We start from the raw sequence: 21,967 nt of genomic DNA on the forward strand, positions 1-21,967 counted from the left end.
GAATTAGTATGTCCTGAATTTGCCTCACAATGTGATAGTAGGCTGTGTTCACAGACCACAGATACTCTGTACCTGAATGACAATTTAAATGTCGTTATCTCATTGTACCTTTAGTCTTAGTCTTTGTCTTTAGTCTTTGTGTTAAGACACATTTTATCAGTGGTCATCCAGCGGACGTTGGGCCTATTGTGTATGATTTCCTTATAGTATTGTATTACAGTTTCTCTGAATTGCTGAAACCATAAATTCCATTGTCTGACCTAAACACTCAGTGGCCTGAACCCACTTATTGAATCAATCGCTCTTTTGGTAAAAACCATAAACTATTGTAACCTTGTTAGACACAAGTTTCAGATCTCTAAACATATTTTCACTCATTAGAAAACACTGATGCGTAACGGTAAACACAGGTAGCATAAGTTTCAACACAAGTACAGCTCAGATGTCGTAGTTTAAGAGTGCACAGGTTGATGAAGGTTGAAGTTGGAGGGAAATAATCTAGGGCCTAGACCAAGAAAACATATATAGCATTATGCAAGTCTATATGATAATGTAATTCCACAATAGCACTTTAATTTTCCACAAATGTATGTGTTATGTGTTGCGAGTAAAAATGAAAATGAAAATGCGATAAAGCAATTTTCATTTTCACATTCTTGTATGGGCAATCTAGGACCATATTAAAATGAAAATGGAAAAGCTGTTTGAAAACAGCTTTTGACATTTCATTTTCAAAGTCTTAACCTGGTCTACAATCGAAAATGTTTAAATGCAATTTGCAAACCATCTATTGCATTCCCATTTCCATGTCACCACACTCTTTTGAGGTCAAAATGAAAATGAAAATGCAATTTTATAACAATATGAAAATGGAAATCGAATTTGACATTTCATTTTCAAAGTCTTTAAGGTATCATTTGTAAGATCGTGCTACTTGCTCCACCTCCATGGGGCATCATTGCACCTCTTCGCCCCTGTCCAGTTAATCATGTTGTTGTTTTCCCCATGTTCCTTATAATTTATTATTTATATGTGCATTTATTGTTGAAAGTTAAAATTGTTGATAGCTCTGAAACATATTATGAGTACTTGTAATACAAATAGTATGTTTTTATTTACCTATAAAAATATGAAGGCAAAGGGATACTGCATGATACATGGGTATCAGGCTATAGCAGCATAAGAAAGGGATGATGACATCATCCCAAAGGCAGAATCAGAAAATAAGGTATATTGCCAGGTAGGTTTTTACTTACAAAATATTTGGCTTGGTGTTTGGTGCAGTATCCAATAAAACCATTAACAAGAAATAACAATAAAAAGGTAAATACTGCAACATTCAAAAAGATAAATATACATAGATACACATATTAAAAAAATAAAACTTAAAACAGCAACCAAGCTGCTGGGGAGGCAGCCATAGACTGTATATAAAACTTTTAAATATATATATATCTATATGCATACACATATACATACATATATATATATATACATATATGTATATATATATATATATATATATATATATATATATATATATATATAAAATTATAAAGGCTGGGTTAATTTGAACTACTTTGTTTACTACTGGACAGCTTAAGGTATAATAATATATGGTAATTATTAGTTGATTTTATTTTGTATTATTAATCTGAATCTGCAATTGGTCAATAAATCAGCTGTCAAATGTAGTAAAGTGGCTGTAAAGTTCAAGTAGAGTCTCTCGAAAATGTACTAAAAATAAATATTGTTACATTCAAAATGCTAACCTTCAAAATAAAATCAATTTTATTTTTCATTCTGTCACCATTAATGTAGGTGGATCACAGATTTCAAGGATATAGATGTTTTCCTTAAATCGTGACAAATTGTGTCTGAAAGGAATATTTGACGTTTTGTTGCACGTCTTTAGTGAAGTTGGCAAGGACCACGCTTTTATTCTGAAGGATCTCTGACGGAAGAGTCCTTTTTCGTCGCCGCTGGCGGGCGGAACGCGGACAGTTTGGGTGTGGAGGTAAACACAGGTCACAACTGCCGACACTTACTTTAACCAAAGACGCCGACAATGTCTCGTTTCAGAAAGCCGGAGAAGGTGGACTCTCTGGCGGGTTTCAGGACGGAGGAGACCGAGCCGACGGTTCCGTACGGTCTGCTGAAGGCAGCCAGGAAAAGTGGGCAGCTCAACCTGTCCGGCCGAGGGCTGACAGAAGGTAATGTTCACTTATTAGCTAGCTTACACAGCTACAGAACCACTACACGTATTATACTGTCTTTCAAATGAGTTAAAAGGTCAAATCCTGTCAAAATGGCGCATAAAAATGTGGACGTTAACGCTTAGAGTGTGAAGACATTACTTCAACACTGTATCCCACTGTCTTGGAGACACAGATGAATAATGCTGTAGTGGATTTTTAGGTGTATTCTTCTAATTATGGAAAAATGATTAGTTTTTAAAACTGTATAACTATGCTTGAGTTATTTAAAGTTACATAGTATATATTTTATGTTGTATTAATGGCAGCATATTACACAGAATTCGTGTGAAGTATAGTCTACCTGCTGTCATGTATTTAAATGATCAGCTGCTCTTAGAGACACTTTCAACCACCAAACATGTAATAAATGTAATATATGACATACATGAAAACATCACTTTTGATACAGGGACATATATGTCATATTATGTGAAGATCTACTTTTATAACATACATGAAATAAAATTTGTATATGTACGTACATACATATATAAATATTTATGATGAATTTTTATCTGGTAAAACTTGTTGCAACAAAATATGTTAATGATATATATTTAATTTATATACAACTTGCATATTAAAGGTCTATATGTTTGTATTTGTGTTTCTTATTAATATCTTTATCTGTCAATCTTCTTCATTCTGGGAACCCACTGTATACAATGACATATATTGACAGGCTTTGGGATGGATATATATATTTATCTAACATGTGTCTACAATATAAGTGTATATAATAATAATAATAATAATAATATGTGGAGAATAAATAACTGTGTTTTATATTATAATCTCTTATATTCTACCAATGTTTGACTTTCACACTTTTTCAGCATTTCAGACATAAAACATTTTTCAGAGTTGAAGCTAATGAAGCAACTAAAGCAACCTTGTGATATGTGCATTAAAATTTACAATCATAACTGTTTCTCTTTGACCATTTGAACTAGTGTGTGTGTGTGTGTGTGTGTGTGTGTGTGTGTGTGTGTATGACAGCTACTTTATATTAACACTTGTCTCAGTCCCTCAGAACGTGTACCGTCTGAACGTTGACACACCGGAGGAGGCCGACAAGAACGTGTCCTTCGGCGCATCAGAACGCTGGTGGGAACAGACTGACCTCACCAAACTACTGCTCTCATCCAATCTGCTCACACAACTGTCTGATGACATAACACTACTGCCTGGACTCACGACGCTCGATGTAAGTAATGGCAATAAATTGTGAAAGTGAAATTTGCTTTGTGCCAAACTCCTTTGACTTAATTATAAAAATTCAAAATGTGCTTTATCTTTAAATTCTACAGGAGCTAAAACAGCACCGAGCATCTGTTATCATTATTTGGGATAAATTGACACAGAGCTCTTGTATTATGATCCCAGCCTATCTAATTAACTTTCTAACTTATCATCTATTGAGCCACTAACTCACTGAGTAAACACAACATCTATTGATTTTTATTATTTGTAGATGATAGTGAAGATGGTGTTACTGTGAGACGTCAGTTTTAATTATAAAACAAGAAGACATTTTCATTGTATCTGATTTAAAATGTTAATTTCCTCTTGCAGCTCCATGACAACCAGCTGAGCAGTTTACCTGGTGCTTTGGGAGAACTACAGGAACTCCAGCAACTGCGAGTCAGGTACAGACATATGCACAGATTTACTTATGTTTAAGTATGTATTATTATTTTTAAAAAAAAAAAACATAAAAGAAAAAAGAGACAATAATATAATTGTATATCACGCCGACCACCCGCAATAATTTCATATATTGCAATATTTGGGCTGGATTTTATTTAGGTATTACATTTCTATCACCCAAGCCTAATACACACACACACACACACACACACACACACACACACAGACACACACACACACACACACACACACACACAGACACACACACACACAGACACACACACACACACACACACACACACACACACACACACACACACAGACACACACACACACACACACACACACACACACACACACAGACACACACACAGACACACACACACATGTACTGGAACATGAAAACATTTCAAAGAATGAAAAACAACATGAACTAATCTTGTGACTTTCCATGATTTCAATGAGTAAAACTAGATTTCCAATTCAAATCTCTGACAGCAGAACTAAAAGTTATATTTATGATTTTAATATAAACTGAAATTGAATCTGTGTCTGTTCCCCCGTGTGGTCAGTCATAACCAGCTGACAACACTGCCAGTGGAGGTGTGTTCTCTGCAGAACCTCCGCAGCCTCACGGTCCAACAGAACCAGCTGGAGAGTCTGCCAGAGGAACTGGGGCAACTGAAGAACCTGACCGAGCTGGTAAATAACGCAAACTGTGTGTAGTGTATTAACACTCCCAGCAGGCTCTGTCTGCTCTGCTGTGCTGTGTGATTGACTGACCGAGGTGTCCTGTTTGTCGGGGTTGAATAAAGGACCTGTCCAACAACCATCTGAAGGGCCTGCCCTCCGGCCTGGGCCGACTCACCTGTCTACAGAAACTGAACCTGAGTGACAACAAGCTCAGCTCTCTGCCCGACAGTCTGGCCCAGCTCACAAGTAAGACCAGCTGACTGTGTGTCGGCCTTTCTGCTTCATACACGCCAACTTTTCACACTTATGTAACCTAAATTATGTAATAACAGGAATGTTTATATCTGTGTTACCATACTTTACTATGATCTGCTCCTTTTTAATTTGCTTGTAAGACTGTTTGCTGTGAACTTCTTCCTTGTTTACCTGTTATTTTGATCATGTGAGTAAGATATAGATTTATAGATTCTGTTTTTACAGACTTTTACATTTTGGTTTTATTGATATTTGTGGAGCGACTGTCAATGAAAGTCAACACTTCCTGTGCAGATGTTTCACATTAAAAGCCCTCCAGTGTATCTGCAGAAAGATTTGAGTTTTACTGACAGAACAGTAACTGCAAAAAGATGGAAAAGAGAAATTCTTGGAAATAATTAATGAGTATTTCTGTCAAAACGAGAGGAAGTGAAAGCTGCAGGACGGTGAGCGAGACATATTGATGTTTTTGTATAAACTATTTCAGACTGAACACAGTCCTGCACGGGGATTTGGTGAAATCCAATCCAGGAAGTTCAGTTGAAGCCACAGATTAATGTGTTTTAAAGGCTTATCACTTCACAATGGTTTGTAAAACTCAGAGGAGTTATCTTCTGTCACAATGAATCATGTCATGTCAATGTCACAAAGCAGTCCAGCAGGAACGTGCTCTTGCATGTATTTGATTGGCTAACACGATACCTCGCTGGCCAGATTCAGCTTTGTTGCCAAACGGTGCTGCATTGTTTTCCTTTCAAATAAATGAGGCGACTGCATTTTTTCTCACAGGGCTCTGAATGCTGAGACTCTGAGTGTGCGTCAAACAAACTTGTTGGTACAACGTGTCATCTGATCACATCTGAATTCAATCTATCTATCTATCTATCTATCTATCTGATGATGAGGATGAGGTGAAGCTGCGACTCACCGATCAGCTGACAGGAAAGTGTGTGATCTTGTTTGACTGACTGAGATCTGACTTCTGATTCGACAGATGTTAAGATGCTGGACTGCAGCAAAAACCAGCTGACTGACATCCCTGCCAGCCTATCAGGGATGCTCGCTCTGGAGCAGCTCTACCTTAGACACAACAAGCTCCGCCTCTTCCCACAGCTGCCTGCACCTGCGCTCAAGGTAACCATAGCAACATTATAGTTTCTCCACGTGTGAAACTCGTTTGTGTTGTGAATAATGGCGTCAGATTTACTGAGTTGTCGGTGTGTGTTGTTTCTCACTGAGCACTTTATTAGGAACACCTGTACACCTGCTTATTCGTGCAATTATCCAATCAGCCAATCACGTGGCAGCAGTGTAATGTATAAAATCCTGCAGAAACAGCTCAGGAGCTTCAGTTAGTGTGTGTGTGTGTGTGTGTGTGTGTGTGTGTGTGTGTGTGTGTGTGTGTGTGTGTGTGTGTGTGTGTGTGTGTGTGTGTGTGTGTGTGGGTGTGTGGGTGTGTAGGAGCTGTATGTTGGGAACAACCAGATTGAGCATCTGGAGGCGGAGCAGCTGGCCTGTCTGGCGGCCATCTCTCTCCTAGAGCTCCGAGACAACAAGATCAAAAGCCTCCCTGAACAGATCACCCTACTGAGCACGCTCACGCGCCTCGACCTCACCAACAATGACATCACCATGTAGGTCACCAGCATCATGACATCATCACCTCCTGTAGCATGACCACCGTGATCATTCAGCGCTCGCAGGGATTTCACCAGGTCACATACACACGTACCTCTGGTGTTATATTTGATATTTACTTTTCAAATATTCTATTTCTGGATGTTAAATCGAATAGATCTAAATTATTTTTGTGTGATGGTTGGGGTGCATGCACAGGTTTAAGCCAGTGGTGAACCATGAGTATTAGAGCTGGGCCTTCAACTCGACGCAGATATAGAAAATATATAATAAAAAAATAGATAATTATATGTATATGGAAAATATTCTTGCGTATTTTTTGTAAATGTCACGTAGCAAGAATATGAATAGAGCTATAAGCAACCTTATATTTTGTATTAATCAAATAGAACTTTTCTATTAATAAAAACTTTTGCATGTGACCGCGCTCATTTGAAAAAGCTCCGCAATGAATAAGTTATTTGTTTTGTTTTCATATCGTCATCAATGTTTTGGACTAATTTGTCAATCGTTCAACAACAGTAGGTGTATAACACCCCAAAAGCTGTTTATAGACCGACAGAAGAACAAGTGTTGAAAAGTTCAGAGATAGTCTTGGATAAGCTCTTCTTTACGGCTTTGAAAGTTGTCCTTGGACTTGGATACAGTTACCAGACTACAGTTTCCAACTGAGACAGTAAATTTTCTTCTTTTTCGACCTTTGGCTTGTAGCCTACAGCAAACCCCCCAACACATTTCAGCCACAGACATTTTCCTTGCTTGAAGCCCTGCCAACAGCTAACTCTGCACTGTTGAGTCCTGCAGAGCTAATGTTAGCATCTAAGACTGTTTTTCATGTGAACTGGGGTCTGTCTCTGTCAGTCTTCCAGCGTCTCTCAGCCTGCTGCCCAATCTGAAGGTCTTGCTGTTGGAGGGAAACCCTCTGCGAGGAATCAGGAGAGACCTGCTCACTGTAGGTGACACACACAAACACAAACACAGTAAAAGTAAAACACAGCAGAGAAAACTGAAAACCATTCTAATGGATGTGAATTAATTATGAAGGTGAAACACAAAACTAGTTTGTTTAAGTCTGAGAATAGCTGTTCCACCTCAGTGACGGGGAGAGATGACCGGCCGTTAACCGACAAGATCAAAGTGTGAATGGCTTATTTTATTACACGTGCAGAACCGGCATAATAACTTCCATCTCCCGTGTAGGAAAATATTTTATAACTTAAAATAAATAGCAAGTAGTAGCCAGACTTTTTAACGTATAAACAGTTTAACAAAACGAAAACACACATTGAATCCTCCAGCGCCTAGAGCACTGTAAGGAAAACCACTTCCTCCTCCTCTTTCTCCTCCTCCTCCTCCTCCTCCTCCTCCTCCTCCGCTCTCAGCTATTTAATGATCAATAACAGCAAACAGGTGACCTCAAAATAAAACAAACAGGCCAGGCATACCTCATTGGATAAATATCCAATGAGGGTGGATTGTCTCTCGTGTGCACGGTTTTAAATTGTTTAACTGATAGTATTAATCCGGTCAAATTTCTTATTGTGGGTTAACGGTTAATTATTAACGTCCCTACCACAGATGTTACAGTTGATGGTTCTGAATATGAACTTTCACATCAGCTGCTAATGTTCAGCACCGTATTCGTGAGAAACAAACATCCATGTTAATTTTTCTAACTGCTGACACTCCTCTCCTCTTCACCTCTCCTCTCGTCACAGAAAGGAACCAATGAGCTTCTGAAGTATTTAAGAGGAAGAATCAAAGGTAACGTTCACATGTTTCGGCTTGTGATGGACAATAAAGTTTGATTCTGATTCTAATTGTTTCAAAGATGAAACCAAAACCACAGAATCAGACTGATTTCTCTTCCACATGTTGGTCTGAAATCTCCTGCACTGGAACTGCAGAGAATAATAAATGATCTGCGTGTGGAGGTTCATCCTTGATCCTGTGATCAATATGAGTAACAAAATAATCTCAGCTCAACATCCACTAACTACCCTTTTCATAGTTTTTAACCACCTCTCATGGTCTTCATCAGGGAGTTGGAAGGGCGTGGTGCTCTGGGCCTTGGTCTCATGTTGCAGTTTAATTACAGGGATCATAGATAGAAAACCTTCAGTAAAGCAGCGTTTTTCTGAATATAGAGATTGTGTTTAATAGGTAATGACATTTGGCACCTCACAAGTGAAACTCTAAAGTTCCCATGTTTACTTTAGTCACAAGACTTAGTCGACTGAATGTATTGACGCTGCTAAACTTTCTGGTGTTTGTATGTACAGAGGAGCCAGAGAGAGCAGGTGAAGGACATACAGCCATGACGTTACCCAGCCAGGCCAGCGTCAATGTACATAGCATTAAAACTCTCAAATCACTGGTGTACAGGTGAGTGATGGACACACACACACATACACACACATTTGTGTTTCCCAAAAACGAAGTCAAGAAACAGGTGACCCTCCAGAGGTCGGAAACAGCTAAAGAATCCTGAAGAACAAATATTGGTGAATTTTTGTCAGACGTCCTGAAGAGCTTCCTGCCTCTGTGCGTCCTGTAGGTGTGTGAGGAATATGAGGAAATATTAGTGACATGTCAGGTGCACTCACCTTGACCTGACCTCCAAATAGAGTCGTTTAGAGAAGCTGCATAAAAGTTTGTTTCCAAGCTCCGTCTGACTGCTCATGTTACTGTCACTGCGTTCTCAGACCTCAGTGTTTACTTTGGTGAGTAGAGTAAAAAAATTAATGATCAAAATCAAAATAAGATCAAAGTTGTAATAAACTCAGAAGATGCTTCAAAGCTGCAGAGTTTGATGTTAATCTGCATTTATTTCTTTCACATTTGATTCAATGTTTATTTCAAAATGTTGCTGGTTTAAAGGTTTAGTTACACCCTAGTTACTGTGTGTGTGTGTGTGTGTGTGTGTGTGTGTGTGTGTGTGTGTGTGTGTGTGTGTGTGTGTGTGTGTAGTGAGAAACAGGCAGGTGTTATTCCAGATGAGGTGTTTGATGCTGCAGCAGATCAGGGTGTTACCACTGTTAACTTCAGCAAGAACCAGCTGACCTCCATACCTCCCAGGTACACACACACACACACACACACACACACACACAAACACACTCACCTATACACAGCGTGGATGATGCACTTAGACTACTATCTTGATAACTATTTATTAGACAGGGCCATTAATCAAGTCTGATTGGATGATTTACTTCTAGCAGAATGATATGATGAAAATTCTTGACCATCTAAATCTTCATGTAAGAAACTAATAATGTGGAGGTTAAATCATAAACGTTGTCCTGATGATCACAGGTTTAATCTCTCCTGTCACACAGAATATTATCAAAACAACAGTTATAGGAGACTGAGTACGAGCTGATTGATCGGTTTCATAACATCTAGGATCAGATGTGTGTGAGCGTTGACTTCCTGTACAGACTGTGAAGCTTTTTGTCACTGCTGCCGCCGCCACCTGCTCCCGCCCCGTTCCCGGGCGCGACACAGTTCATCTGTAATGAGCCTGTTGTATCATCAGAGAAAAGCTGTTTGTACCAATCAGACTAACTGTGTGTTCACAGACTGGTGGAGTTCCACTCCTCACTGTCAGACGTCAACCTGGGGTTCAACAAACTGACCTGCTGCTCTCCTGATGTCTGCAAGTTACTGCAGCTGACACACATCGACCTCAGGTACACACACACACACACACACACACACACACACTCAGATTTACAGTATGTTTACATGACTGTTCTCTGTTGTGACGTCTTCAAATGTCTTGTGTTGTTCAACAGTTCAAACATATTCAGTTTACAGTGATGTAGTTATTCACATCAGTGATCATCACACCATCAGCCTCCCTCAGTATTTTCTTTATATCACGTCACATACATGCAGCATGTAAGCAAATAGGAATCAAATGAGTCCAGACATAATGTTTTTTAACATTGTATGAAACAGGAAGATAAGATATGATAAGATAAACCTTCACTGATCCCACACCGAGGAAATTCACTTGTTACGGCAGCATAGAAAAACGAGGTAGAAGAAAACAAGTATAACAATAGAATAAAGTAGAAAAATAACAAGTCAAGCATAAATAAGAAGGTATATACATTATAAGTACTTGCATTTGTAGAGATATTAACAAAGATATTTACATATTATTATATTTGCATCCATGAAGCAGAATTCTGAATTGATGAATAAAGTTACAGGAACAGGATTTTGATATAGAAGCGCCAGTGAAGAGCTGCATGTTGCGATTATGATCTTTATTTTGGTCTTCTTCTTCTTTCAGGAATAACCAGCTGAGTGATTTACCACCTGACATGAAGAGCTTAACTAAACTACGCTCCATTATCCTCAATTACAACAGGTAACTCACTGTTTCTGGATCAGTTCACCTCTGAATTAAAACCTCCTCATCTGTTCACTTAACTTCCAAACACACACATCAGCTACGTCAGTTTTATTTTTATGTTTTCATGGATACTTTCCCTAAAGTACAGAATTAATATATTAATATTAAAGCTGTTTCCACGGCAGCTGAGCCATTCTTTAATCAGCTGACCGATCAATAAACAGTCCGGTAAAAACCTAAGCTCCTCTCTCCTTTTCCTCCGAGACACATTTAAAGTTGAACATCCCCAGTGATCAGAGAAAGCAGAATTAATTGAATTTAAAACACCCATAATGCATCTGTCAGCTGGACCGTCTCCTGCACTTTGCTCACAGGTTCAAGTCCATCCCTGAAGTCCTCTATCAGATTTCATCCTTGGAGACGGTGTTGCTTGGTAACAACCAGGTGGGCGCAGTGGACCCTGGTCTTCTGATGAAGCTGGTGAATCTGTCGACGCTGGATCTGTCAAACAACGACCTGCTGAACGTCCCCCCTGAGCTGGGCCTGTGCTCCAGCCTCAGGTAGGACGCACACAGTCTGTAGCTGCTTCACTGCAGCTGCTGTTTCTGCGGTTTTCAGACAGAGGACAGCGACACTGATGCTGTTCGCTACTTTCTCTGTGTGATGTCCACTGCTAGGAATCAAATTATGATCATTAGATGTTACTGACCGAATTGTTCGTCACTTTCTCTCAACCTGCATCATGTATTTGTTCTTAGGAGGATAGTTAAAGTTAAAGGAAGTGAAGGGAAGTCGGTAGGTTAGGATTGGTTCCTAAGGTTTGTGACGTACGAAACCCTGAATCTGTTTTTATGAGACTGTGAAGGTGGAAACACTCGGTCAAGGTGTTGATGATTATTTCACTCATCATGTCTCGTATTAAAAACATCATATTAACGAGATGAAACACGTTTCGTCCCTCAGGTGTCTCAGTCTGGAGGGGAATCCGTTCCGCTCGCCCAGAGCCGCCATCGTGGCCAAAGGAACAGACGCAGTGATGGAGTACCTCCGCAGCCGCATACCTACATGACCTCTGACCTCAGCCGGGACAGCTCCACCACCGTCATCAACACAGACCTTAACTGACCTTAAAAAAAAAATTCTCCTTTTTTAAATTAATTTTTTGCATTTAAATGCTTCAACCAACAACCTGATTTTTGAACCATATTTTACACAAGTGTATGATTCAGTTCACAGTAAAAACTGAACCAATCACAAAGAGGCAATCAATCTTAATAAAGTTGTTGCGAAGGATTATAAATGAGTGGTGTGAATTTTATAACAGGCCCAGTGTGAGCTCTGTAAGAAGGCCCATTAAAACATAACGAGTTTTCTCAGCTGTTAAAGCAGAATTCATGCAGATAATAATAATAATAAAAAGTCTGTCCCTCCTGCTTGGTGAAGTGAATTGTGGGTTTGCCGACCTCTTTTCACGACTCATCGAATCCCACGAGTCTCATCCTCACGAGGACTGAGACTGTCCCACTTCATGGTTCATCACACACTCAAACATTCAGCTCTTCTGTGGTTTGTTTACACTACAACAAAATCGATGTTTACCATGTTTATAATAAAGGAAATTGATAATTCATTATAATTCATAATACCATCTGCAGTTATTATTATTACGCCTTTTTTTTCTCTCTCCTTATTTTTCTTTGTTGTATCCTGTTATATGTTCAACCCAAACTTTTGTCACTATTTTTGCACATAATTTAATAAAGGAAGAAAAAAAAGGATTTATAAATGGTTTATATTGATGCAGGCTCACTATTTGGCAAGATCAAGTTAATGCTTACTACTCATTAATCTTACTAATGAGTTACTACCATTTATAACTGGTCAAATGAGCCTTATTATAAAGTGTAAAACATATCATCAATTATTAATGATAAAGCTCCATTTTACTAGTTATAAATACAAGTAACTTGATCCAGCCAAATAGTGAGCCTGCATCAATGTATGAAAACTGTTATAACTTGTTTATTATCATTTATTTATGATTTATAAAGTGTTAATAATCTAATTATAAACCATTTATAAATCCTTTATATGGGTAGTCTTATTGTGAAGTGCTACCAACATTTCCTGTATATAAAAAGCAGAAATGGGAAATTAAGGTTGTGAAATCACTAACAGAACAATGAGTCGAAACTATAAGAAATAATTGAATCTATATTTATATATTTTTTTATATTAGTTAATATCTTATGTTAATAATCTGGATCTATAATCAACACTATTTGATCACTGACGTCCAGAGTTGTCTGCAGCCTGATGCTCGCTCACATCACTCACTCCTGCACCACATACAGAGATGCTGTGACAGACAGAGCCTCCGCTGCACCGACAAACTTTATTGAAACTGTCAACCAGGACAGGTGCAACCTGACAAGCTGAATATTTTTTCGAAATAAGAGTCTCCATTAGTTAATATGCCACTTTGCATTTACGTGACATATTAACCAGTTATCTAAAAAAAACAAAAACAACAATAATTTAAAAATAACTAAAAAACTAAACAAATCTGGATGCCAACTTTAATGTATGACCACAACATCACGGAGTTTAGTGGATGATCTCCAGGCTGTTCAAACAGAGAAATCTGCTGTGGTTGGGGCTGAATTTTATTTTGAAGCTGTGGAAATAGAGTCACATCTGAGCACTACTTCCTGTTGATTCTCCTCTTTCTTCTTCCTGCAGGTGTGCTCAACCTCTGACAGGTATATAACTAACACGGTTTACAAACCAGCAAAATGAAATGACTGTTTATTGATCAACCAAATAGCACAGACAGAAGAACATCAACATCTGGCCTTGACAGACAGACAGACAGACAGACAGTGACAGACGGACAGAAGATACAGCCTTTGAATCTCATACAAACTAACAGTAATACACAGTCAGCGCTCTGAGAAGTGCTGAGTCACTGTAACTCTTCCCATGCCACTACGAGTCAACACACACCTTGTCGAGACCCTAAGCAGAAACCTAATGTAATTACAGTGAGCCTGTGAGTGTATCTGTGTGTGTGTGTTTGTGTGTGTGTGTGTGTGTGTGTGTGTGTGTGTGTGTGTGTTTTGTTGGTTGTGGTAAAGGGACGGATGCCTCTGGTTGGCTCACACAGGATGTGGACGGCTGATGACGAGTCTGGATCTAAAAGTCCTCAAAGCACCACTTGATACCCAGAAAGATCATTGTTGCAAAATGGCCGACCTTGTTACAATATTTACAAAAATATAAAATGTAAATAAAAATACAAACTAATTCTGTTTTTTAAAAGTATTCTTGTTACGAAGGGAGGACTGAGGTGTCGGAGGTTCGCTGGAAAACCGTCTCGCTGTCTCTCGATGGCGTCGTCGTCCTCCAGACAGAGCCAGCGCCGCAGACTCTACTGATCTGTCTTCTGCTTCTTGGTTTCAACTTCATCCTGGAGACGAAGGAAGAACAAGGTGAGAAGTGTCATCTCAGGTAAATATAACACCTGTAACCACACCGTCATCGAAATACAAGCCGATCTGTTGGTTAGAAAAGTCTGTAATGTCTATATATGTCCAGTAATAAGACATTTCTGGACATTTATATTGGACATTACAGACTATTTGAAACAAGATCTCTCAGGTGAAATGTTTTCAACTATCCGCTAAGAAAAGGAAACTACAGCTGCGTCACTGACGCGAGGGACAGACTGAAAGAGAAACTCATTTATTTTCATGACTTATTTTTCTTATATTGCAAATTGCAAAAGAAAAAAATGAAGTGCAATGAAAAATATAATTTAACTAAATAATACTGAAGACTGTTATTAAACCGTCGTGCATCTGAATATTTATTTATACCTTTGAGTGAAAGCGGCTGTCGCTGCATCATAATGATGATGAATTATGGGAAATTAATTTAGATGATGCAGCTACAGCGACAGTAGCTAAAAGTACATCCAAGTGTTTCCATGACGATTGTCAGTTTCCTGTTTTCCTGTTGAATTAACTGATTCAAATCTTTCCTCTAAGGCTGTGACAAAAGAAGAAGAAGCACCAAAACTGAACTCCATCAACAATAATAATAATACTATTAATAAAAATATAATAATAGCTCATCCCATGACATCCACCCGTGACCTCTAGCTGACTGAGTGATGTCCAGTCTCTCATTATTGATTGTTGATGGAGTCTCCATCTTGAGACTCACTGTTACACTGTGTGCTTTGAACTTTTTAGTTACCCCTGGAAACACTTCCTGTTGTGTTGTAGGACTGAATTTGCGTCTTTGCGTGTGTTTTCTTAAGCTGCAGTACGTTGAGCTCTCAGGGCCGCTGTACAGATGCATTCTGGGCCGTCTGTGAGGGTTTCCCCTTCACGCGCAGTGAAAACCTTAGATCAGCCTAAAAGGTCACATGTCACTCCGCTGCTCATCGACCTCTGGCTCTGCTCCAATCCGCTGGAGTCATTCAAACTTACGCTCGTTCTCGGACGCGGCCGTCTGGCGTCACCGCCCGTCTCCCTCTCCATCCTATTAAACAGACGCACCTGTACCTGAGAAACGTTTTGACCTTGTGTTCTGTAGTTTCCTCCTTGACGACCTCGGCTTATATTCCATCCACCTCCATCATACTGTTGTGGAGCGGGACCACCTGTCCGTGTTCGGTCGCCGCTCTTTCTACGACTGAAGGCATGTAGCTGCTGTAATGTGAAGCGCCTCCTCCTCACCTCTTCATCATCGTCATCCTCAGCTGCTCTCTTCCCCGTCGGCCCATCAAGGTCGTCTTCTTCGTCGTCCTCTTCATCACCTGAGCGCACACACAGATAATCAGAGTGAGGCTTGGGGTCGGCCTGTGTCACATGACCTGGATAACACCTGGATAACACCTGGATAACACCTGGATAACACTGCTCCCATCATGTTACCGTGTGTTTACAACTAAGTTAATATAGGATTACACTTAACCTTCAGTAAACATGAGCCTTATCTTCTAACAGTGTTAATAATGTTCAGCCTTGTTCCCGTTCACACTGGTAACACCTAATGAAGAAAGACACTAAAGGTAGACGTGAACCCGGCTTTGAACGTATTTAGGAGAAGCTCTCAACGTCACTATGAGACACCTGCTGCTGGAGAGAGTTTCCCTCCATGTAAACAGATAGGACGACTACAGAATATAAGTACTGCAGTTACAGGAAATTAAACTTCACTGAAGTCTGTAGCTGGACAAAAGTAAAATAAAGCATGTATAACAATTAAAACTGCGTGAGTTACTAAGTTCTTCTTCAGTCTCCATTTGTCACGACAGGAAAACAACTCTGCCAAACAGAGTCACACACACACACACACACACACACACACACACACACACACACACACACACACACACACACCGCTGTGGTTCTGTGGTTCAGCTGTAAACCAGGGTCTGAACAGCACGAAGCATAACTTTGTGATATCATTGTGGACAGTTCTCTTTTTTCAAGCTCACGTTAAATTTTCATTTCTACATCGTGTTATTTATGTTATATCATGATCTATATATAATATATCCCTTTTTTATATAAATGTCCAATATTATCTAGTTCTAGTGATATCTAGTTTTTATTCACTCACTAAAAACAAAAATGTTCTCCTGGTTTAAATTGAATTAAATAAGAAAGCAACAACAGGAAGTTGCATCATTTGACTTTCCAAGATGCTCAAAATATTTAACCTCCTGACAGAAACTGAATATAATGAAGTTTAAATGGTTGAACTCCAGGCTCAGGCTGCACCATTCATCCAAATATAATCAAAATTGCAATATGGCCAAGTGCAATATCCAAATCACAGGAACTGTAATTTTTTTGATAAAAGGTAAAATGTGTCTCAACGTTGTTACAAATCATATTCTCCAGACGTGAAAGAAACATGTTTGTTTGGTACAAGACCGACAAAAATCTCATAATCATCATTTAAATATTTTTTTAAAATGAAAAAACAATCACTTGAACTGAAGTTATAAGTTTACTGACGTCGGTTCAGTCCGAGACATTGTGCAGTTGCTCAGTCTGGCCACCAGGCGGCAGACCGACCCTTCTGATCTCCTGACTGTCGTTCACAGTGTTTACATGTTAACCAGCACACAGCTGCTGCACCAGTCCCAAAGAAACATTCCCCTGTAACCAGGACTTCACTTCCCTTCAGGATCATTTCCAGCAACAGCAGTTACATTAATAGACAGCAGCCATTAATCAGACTTCAGACTCTGCCACCAATGTGACTGTGAACCACGGCTGAGAGCTGCTACAGTGTCAAAGTGTTATTTGAACTGCTGTTATGAAAATTCAGCTGCTTTCACAAGTACAGTGAAGGTGATTGTTAATTTGGCAGACAAGCAACCAACCATCAGTTCTAATATATATATAGAATTTTTTTCTGGCAACATCATCCATAATAAAGAGTGTGTGTACCCTCTGCATCCTCGTCATCGTCCTCATCTCCCACATCCTCCTCGTCCTCGTCTACCTCGTTCTCCTGCTCGCCGTTCTCCTCGTCCTGACAGGGTGACACAGAGTTAGATTCGTCAGCAGCTGAGAGACAGGGACCAATCGTGTGCTGCGAGCAGAGCGAGAAACAAGAGGAGCCGTCTTACGGTTTTGCCGTTGGCAGCGGCCTCCTCTCCGTTCTCGGCCTCTTCGGTCTGTTTCTTCTCCTTCAGCTCCTGGAAGCGAAACATAATCTTATAAACAAGTGACCATCTTTATGAATGTAGTGTAGCGTAAACAACACAAGGACAAAAGAAAATGACCAAATCTGAGGACGCAGAACGATCTCCATGTTTTCAGGATGAACTTTAGTGATGAGTGTGAAGGGTCAACATTCAGCTCTCTCTGCAAAGTGTTTACACGCCTCAGTGTTTCTCTAAACTTTGTATTGTCTTTGTGTATTTTCTCTTGGCTGTGTACTCAAGCTGTCTGACTGCACTCTGTTCATCCTCTGTGTAGAGCAGGGAACAGCATTTTCATAAAGCAGACGCAGCTTCAACATATTATATCCAATACAGTATATGGCAAATATATTGTTGTTGTTTTTTTATTCTTGTGACATGCAGATGATTCATTTAGAGAATATGTGTCATATATATTGATTTACATGAAGCTGTTTGACCTGTAGCATTTCAAAAGTTCTTGCTGTAATACTTTACATGGAAATTTAAAAATTAGGAGCTTGATATCAAGAGCAGTGGATCCTGACCTTTTCCAACCCACGTGAATAAAATCTAAAAAATGTTAGTGGCCCACATCCAACTTTTTTTTTTATAATAATAGTAATAATAATAATAAAAACTTCATTCATATAGTACTTTTCAAAACAGAGTTACAAATTGTTGTACAAACATAAAAACAAAAGAAAGCAATAAAAGACACAGAACACATAGTTTCATTAACACACGTCCCTACTTATAAACCACATGAACTATACTCGATAAATGCAGTTTACTCAAGTTCCAGTAGGGAAACAGGAAGTTGGTGAGAAAGTCTTGGTTTGGTTTCGAGCTGAGCTGTGTGACTGTGTCCTGCTGAAAAAGGAGGGAAACTCTCAGAGGTGTTTCCCCTCCATCCTCTTCACATTCTCCGAGCTGGGCTGCAAGTTGCCTTTTACAGTCAGGTGGTAGTTTACAGCTAAGCCCTCCTATTGGTCAGTTCTCTCTAAGTCCCTCCCACCTCCTACTCGCTGAAACCTGACACCTTCAGTCAGAGCAGAGCCTGGTGCAGAGACTGCAACTCCCAGCAGCACACGGGCCGATTATTCTCTGTCAGCTAATCAGATGCCAAAACAAGTAAATGTCTTCTGACAAAGTTCCTCACAGCAACACTGTGTTTATACTGATTACTTACTTACTTTACTTCTTTTAATTCTGTTAAGCACATAAAATGACCTCTGTGTATGATAATGTGCTGTACAAATCAATCTGCCTTGCCTGTGTATGATGGTATTACAACATTACACAGACAAGCTTCCTGGGCACCATGCTGCATGCAGCTACACATTCACCACAACTACCTGCTACCTGTCCACACAGAGGACTTCCTCACTGTTACATGAAGAGCAGGCCTCAGTCACTCTAACTTCACTTACATGGTTATCACAGTTTGGAGCATCCAGTTACTGTCTGATCTTTTCCACCAGACTCTCTTATAATCAACATAATAATAATAATAATAATAATAATAATAATAATAGTAATCGTTATTGTCCACAAATAAAAAAAAATGACCTTTGGCCTCACAGGCTGGTGAAAACAGATCATTGTGACTCACAAACAATAAATACAATAATTAAACACAGTGCACAGTTCGAACAACAATAACGGATATGATTCCAGTGTGAATGACGAGTTCAATAAAGTTATTGCATTTGGTGTAAAGGTCTTTCTGTAAATGTTCTTGGTTGCTGTTGGGGATCTATAGTATGAAGAGGTTTAAGGGCCACGTGAGAATTTCTTAAATTTTTTTCTCAGAATTCTGATTTTAAAATAAAATCCTCTTCCGTGCTACAGCGTCTTCCTGAAGGCAGTTTTGTAAATTCTTTATGAACAGGAACAGACAATTTCTCAGGCTTCGTCTCTCACCTGCATTCTGTATGTACACTCTATCGATCTATCGATCTATCTATCTATAGCTGAGTGGTTTACATCCTGCCTCTCTCGTCTTCTTTTTTTGCAGACCAGTCTGTTCCCCTCGCGCCCCCCTGCGGCTTGATGCACGCGCGGCTCAGTGAGCCAGGCACGAGCCCTGCCCCTCGCGCACCAGCTGCTTCAAGTAACAGAAGGAGAGAGAGAGAGAGAGAGAGAGAGAGAGAGAGAGAGAGAGAGAGGGCACGGTGGTCTGTGGTGTATACACATATATAAAACTATAAGTCCTACACTTCCGACCCACTGTTTCTCACCTGTCACCTGCTCCCTCGTGTTTCAAAGAGACAGACTTTTATTTTTGTAAGTGACGGCAGCTCTGAAACAAAACTGGGGGGGGCGGAAATCAACAATAACCGCCTTGGCATCCTCACACTCGCGCAGGCAGCAGGTACAGTTCAGGAAACCCAATCGAGGACGGCGGTAACGAAGAGGGAGACGCCGCTGAAGCTCCTCCGCGCGACGGAGACAATAACACTAATAAACACATGAGCCGCGAGCGCGCGCTCCCAGCGATGGACCGGAGCTCGAGATGAATAAACTATAAGATTATTGTTCAGTCACGTCACAGATTAGTTACAACCTGATGAGACTGAGCTGACGGAGTGGTTATTATCCGTGTGTGTTAGTCCGCGTCTCAACACACTGCTCTCAGGTCCGAACAAAAAAAAAAAAAAAAAACTCCCTCGAAATAACAATTTATTTAACAATTAAACACATTTAAATTTTGTGTGAACATGCACGTGCACACCGAAACACGTGACACAAGATATGAGCACTCATCTTTTTTTTTTTTTTTATACAAAACAATATTTAACATTTAAAAACACAAAACAAAAAACAAAAAAAAAAGCTGCTGAAGCTGTTTCCTTCTCACGAGCCTTCACAGTTTTGCATCCAAACACTCATTGGGCGGCAGCAGCGTGGTTAATGGAAAATGAAAGTCTTTATTTCATGAAATCAAACTGGTTCTGACAGCTCCACACAACAGCTGATAAGGTTTTTATTTACTCAGCCGATTCCACTGGCAAATCTTTCAGTGAGTTTGTCGACAGAGCTCCGTCCAAAGCGACCTGGATGGAGCAACTATGGAGCCCGTAAATCTAGTTAGTGAAATGACAGATAGGCATGTTCCCATCTCCTCATGTCTGGATCCACAGGCTTCAACCCGCCGAGGAAGCTGCTTTATTCTCTCTTTTCTCCCCACTCCTCATCCATTCTCACAGCTGCTTCACCTTTCATCTCAATGCACTGTTACAGTGCAGAGTTTAATGTCAAAATGTACTACACCCATAAGATAAAGATTTCAGATAGTGTTAAATACACGGAAGGTCTTCTTTTGTGTCGACCCTGAGCTTAAAATAGGCAAATTACTAATACAGTTATAAATGGAGGAAGGAGTTAGGAAAAGCATTGTGTCCTTATCTCTTCTTCTCTCGTCCTTACCTTGGCGCTCAGTTCCCCGCTGCTTTCTACTTTACTGTCCGCCATGTTAGTTGTACAAAAACAAATTAATATCCAGTCAAGAGTGTTGCAGAATTTGAAAAGAGAAAAGAAATCAGCCGTAGAGTCCTGACACCAGTGTGGCGGGGAAGAAAGGCGTTTATCCTGCCAGCGGCGCGTCCAGCAGCCGGAGCTCCTGCCTTTATAGACCAGTGGGAGGCGAAAGGTGTCCGGAGCTGCGCGCTGATTGGTCCATCAGCTTTGAAAATATTCAGCCTGCAATTGGCTCAGATGGAAACAATAGACAACCCTCTGTTGTGTTAGTGAGTGTGTCTTATCTCAATATGGAGCAAATTCTGTCCACACAAGTTTTTTTTCATGTTAAACCTGTCACTTTCTCCCTCTCGGGAGGACACACACACACACACACACACACACACACACACACACACACACGCACATGGACACACTGTAGGCTATAGCTTTAATCCTTTAATAAGTTGTGCAGTCCAGCACACTGTCATCTCAGTCATGTCCGCAGCTTACTTACTTACTTACTGACTAAACCAAGCAACTGTTATTTCTACAACCACTGCTGCAGCTCCGACTGTAACAGTGGAGCTGCCATTTTTAAAAGTACAACCAGTCATGTAAAAATTATTCATTTAATACATCATTTACTATAGGTTGCATATTAATGTTGTGGCTGCTCCAGGTGCTGATATGACTTCAAATACTGTTGTACATATCTACCAATCATCACATTCAATCAGTGTATATTAATCATATGAATTAGACTAAGAGTGAAATATTTAGTTGAATCTTTATTATCTAGAAACAGTTAAAAAAAAACGGCTTAGGGATTTAAACTGCACAAAGTGGAATTAATTAGGCAAAATGTAAATACTTTTAAAACTATTCTGAGCATTGCACTTGACTGTAATGTGTTTTACTCAAGTAAAAACC

The 21,967-nt window shown here is 39.7% G+C and overlaps 2 protein-coding genes across 2 annotated transcripts; one reads left to right on the top strand and one right to left on the bottom strand.

Moving 5' to 3' along the window:
* The first annotated feature begins 1,992 nt into the window (after positions 1-1,992).
* Positions 1,993-12,506, top strand: lrrc40 (leucine rich repeat containing 40). The gene is made up of 15 exons (XM_056378297.1): positions 1,993-2,213; positions 3,284-3,465; positions 3,834-3,907; positions 4,481-4,610; positions 4,724-4,847; positions 5,851-5,990; positions 6,318-6,490; positions 7,356-7,446; positions 8,213-8,258; positions 8,777-8,879; positions 9,465-9,572; positions 10,079-10,189; positions 10,801-10,878; positions 11,238-11,423; positions 11,827-12,506. The coding sequence occupies exons 1-15, from the start codon at positions 2,069-2,071 to the stop codon at positions 11,930-11,932; spliced, it is 1,797 nt and encodes a 598-aa protein (XP_056234272.1). The 5' UTR covers positions 1,993-2,068; the 3' UTR covers positions 11,933-12,506.
* Positions 12,507-13,654: 1,148 nt separating this feature from the next.
* ptmaa (prothymosin alpha a) lies at positions 13,655-21,189 on the bottom strand. Its single transcript, XM_056378299.1, has 5 exons — positions 21,005-21,189; positions 17,519-17,587; positions 17,337-17,421; positions 15,609-15,688; positions 13,655-14,332 (listed from the first exon to the last, which is right to left on the bottom strand). Exons 1-5 carry the CDS (start codon positions 21,047-21,049, stop codon positions 14,294-14,296), a joined length of 318 nt encoding a protein of 105 aa, XP_056234274.1. The 5' UTR covers positions 21,050-21,189; the 3' UTR covers positions 13,655-14,293.
* Between the last annotated feature and the right edge of the window lie 778 nt (positions 21,190-21,967).

This window comes from Seriola aureovittata, chromosome 6 (assembly GCF_021018895.1).
Source record: "Seriola aureovittata isolate HTS-2021-v1 ecotype China chromosome 6, ASM2101889v1, whole genome shotgun sequence".
NCBI lineage: Eukaryota > Metazoa > Chordata > Actinopteri > Carangiformes > Carangidae > Seriola > Seriola aureovittata.

Coding starts and splice junctions, on each gene's coding strand:
- lrrc40 (XM_056378297.1), top strand. CDS start 2,069: ATGTCTCGTTTCAGAAAGCCGGAGAAGGTGGACTCTCTGGCGGGTTTC. Junction 3,466..3,833: donor CTGGACTCACGACGCTCGAT/GTAAGTAATGGC, acceptor TTCCTCTTGCAG/CTCCATGACAACCAGCTGAG. Junction 7,447..8,212: donor TCAGGAGAGACCTGCTCACT/GTAGGTGACACA, acceptor CTCTCGTCACAG/AAAGGAACCAATGAGCTTCT.
- ptmaa (XM_056378299.1), bottom strand. CDS start 21,049: ATGGCGGACAGTAAAGTAGAAAGCAGCGGGGAACTGAGCGCCAAG. Junction 17,422..17,518: donor CCGCTGCCAACGGCAAAACC/GTAAGACGGCTC, acceptor TCACCCTGTCAG/GACGAGGAGAACGGCGAGCA. Junction 15,689..17,336: donor CGATGACGAGGATGCAGAGG/GTACACACACTC, acceptor GTGTGCGCTCAG/GTGATGAAGAGGACGACGAA.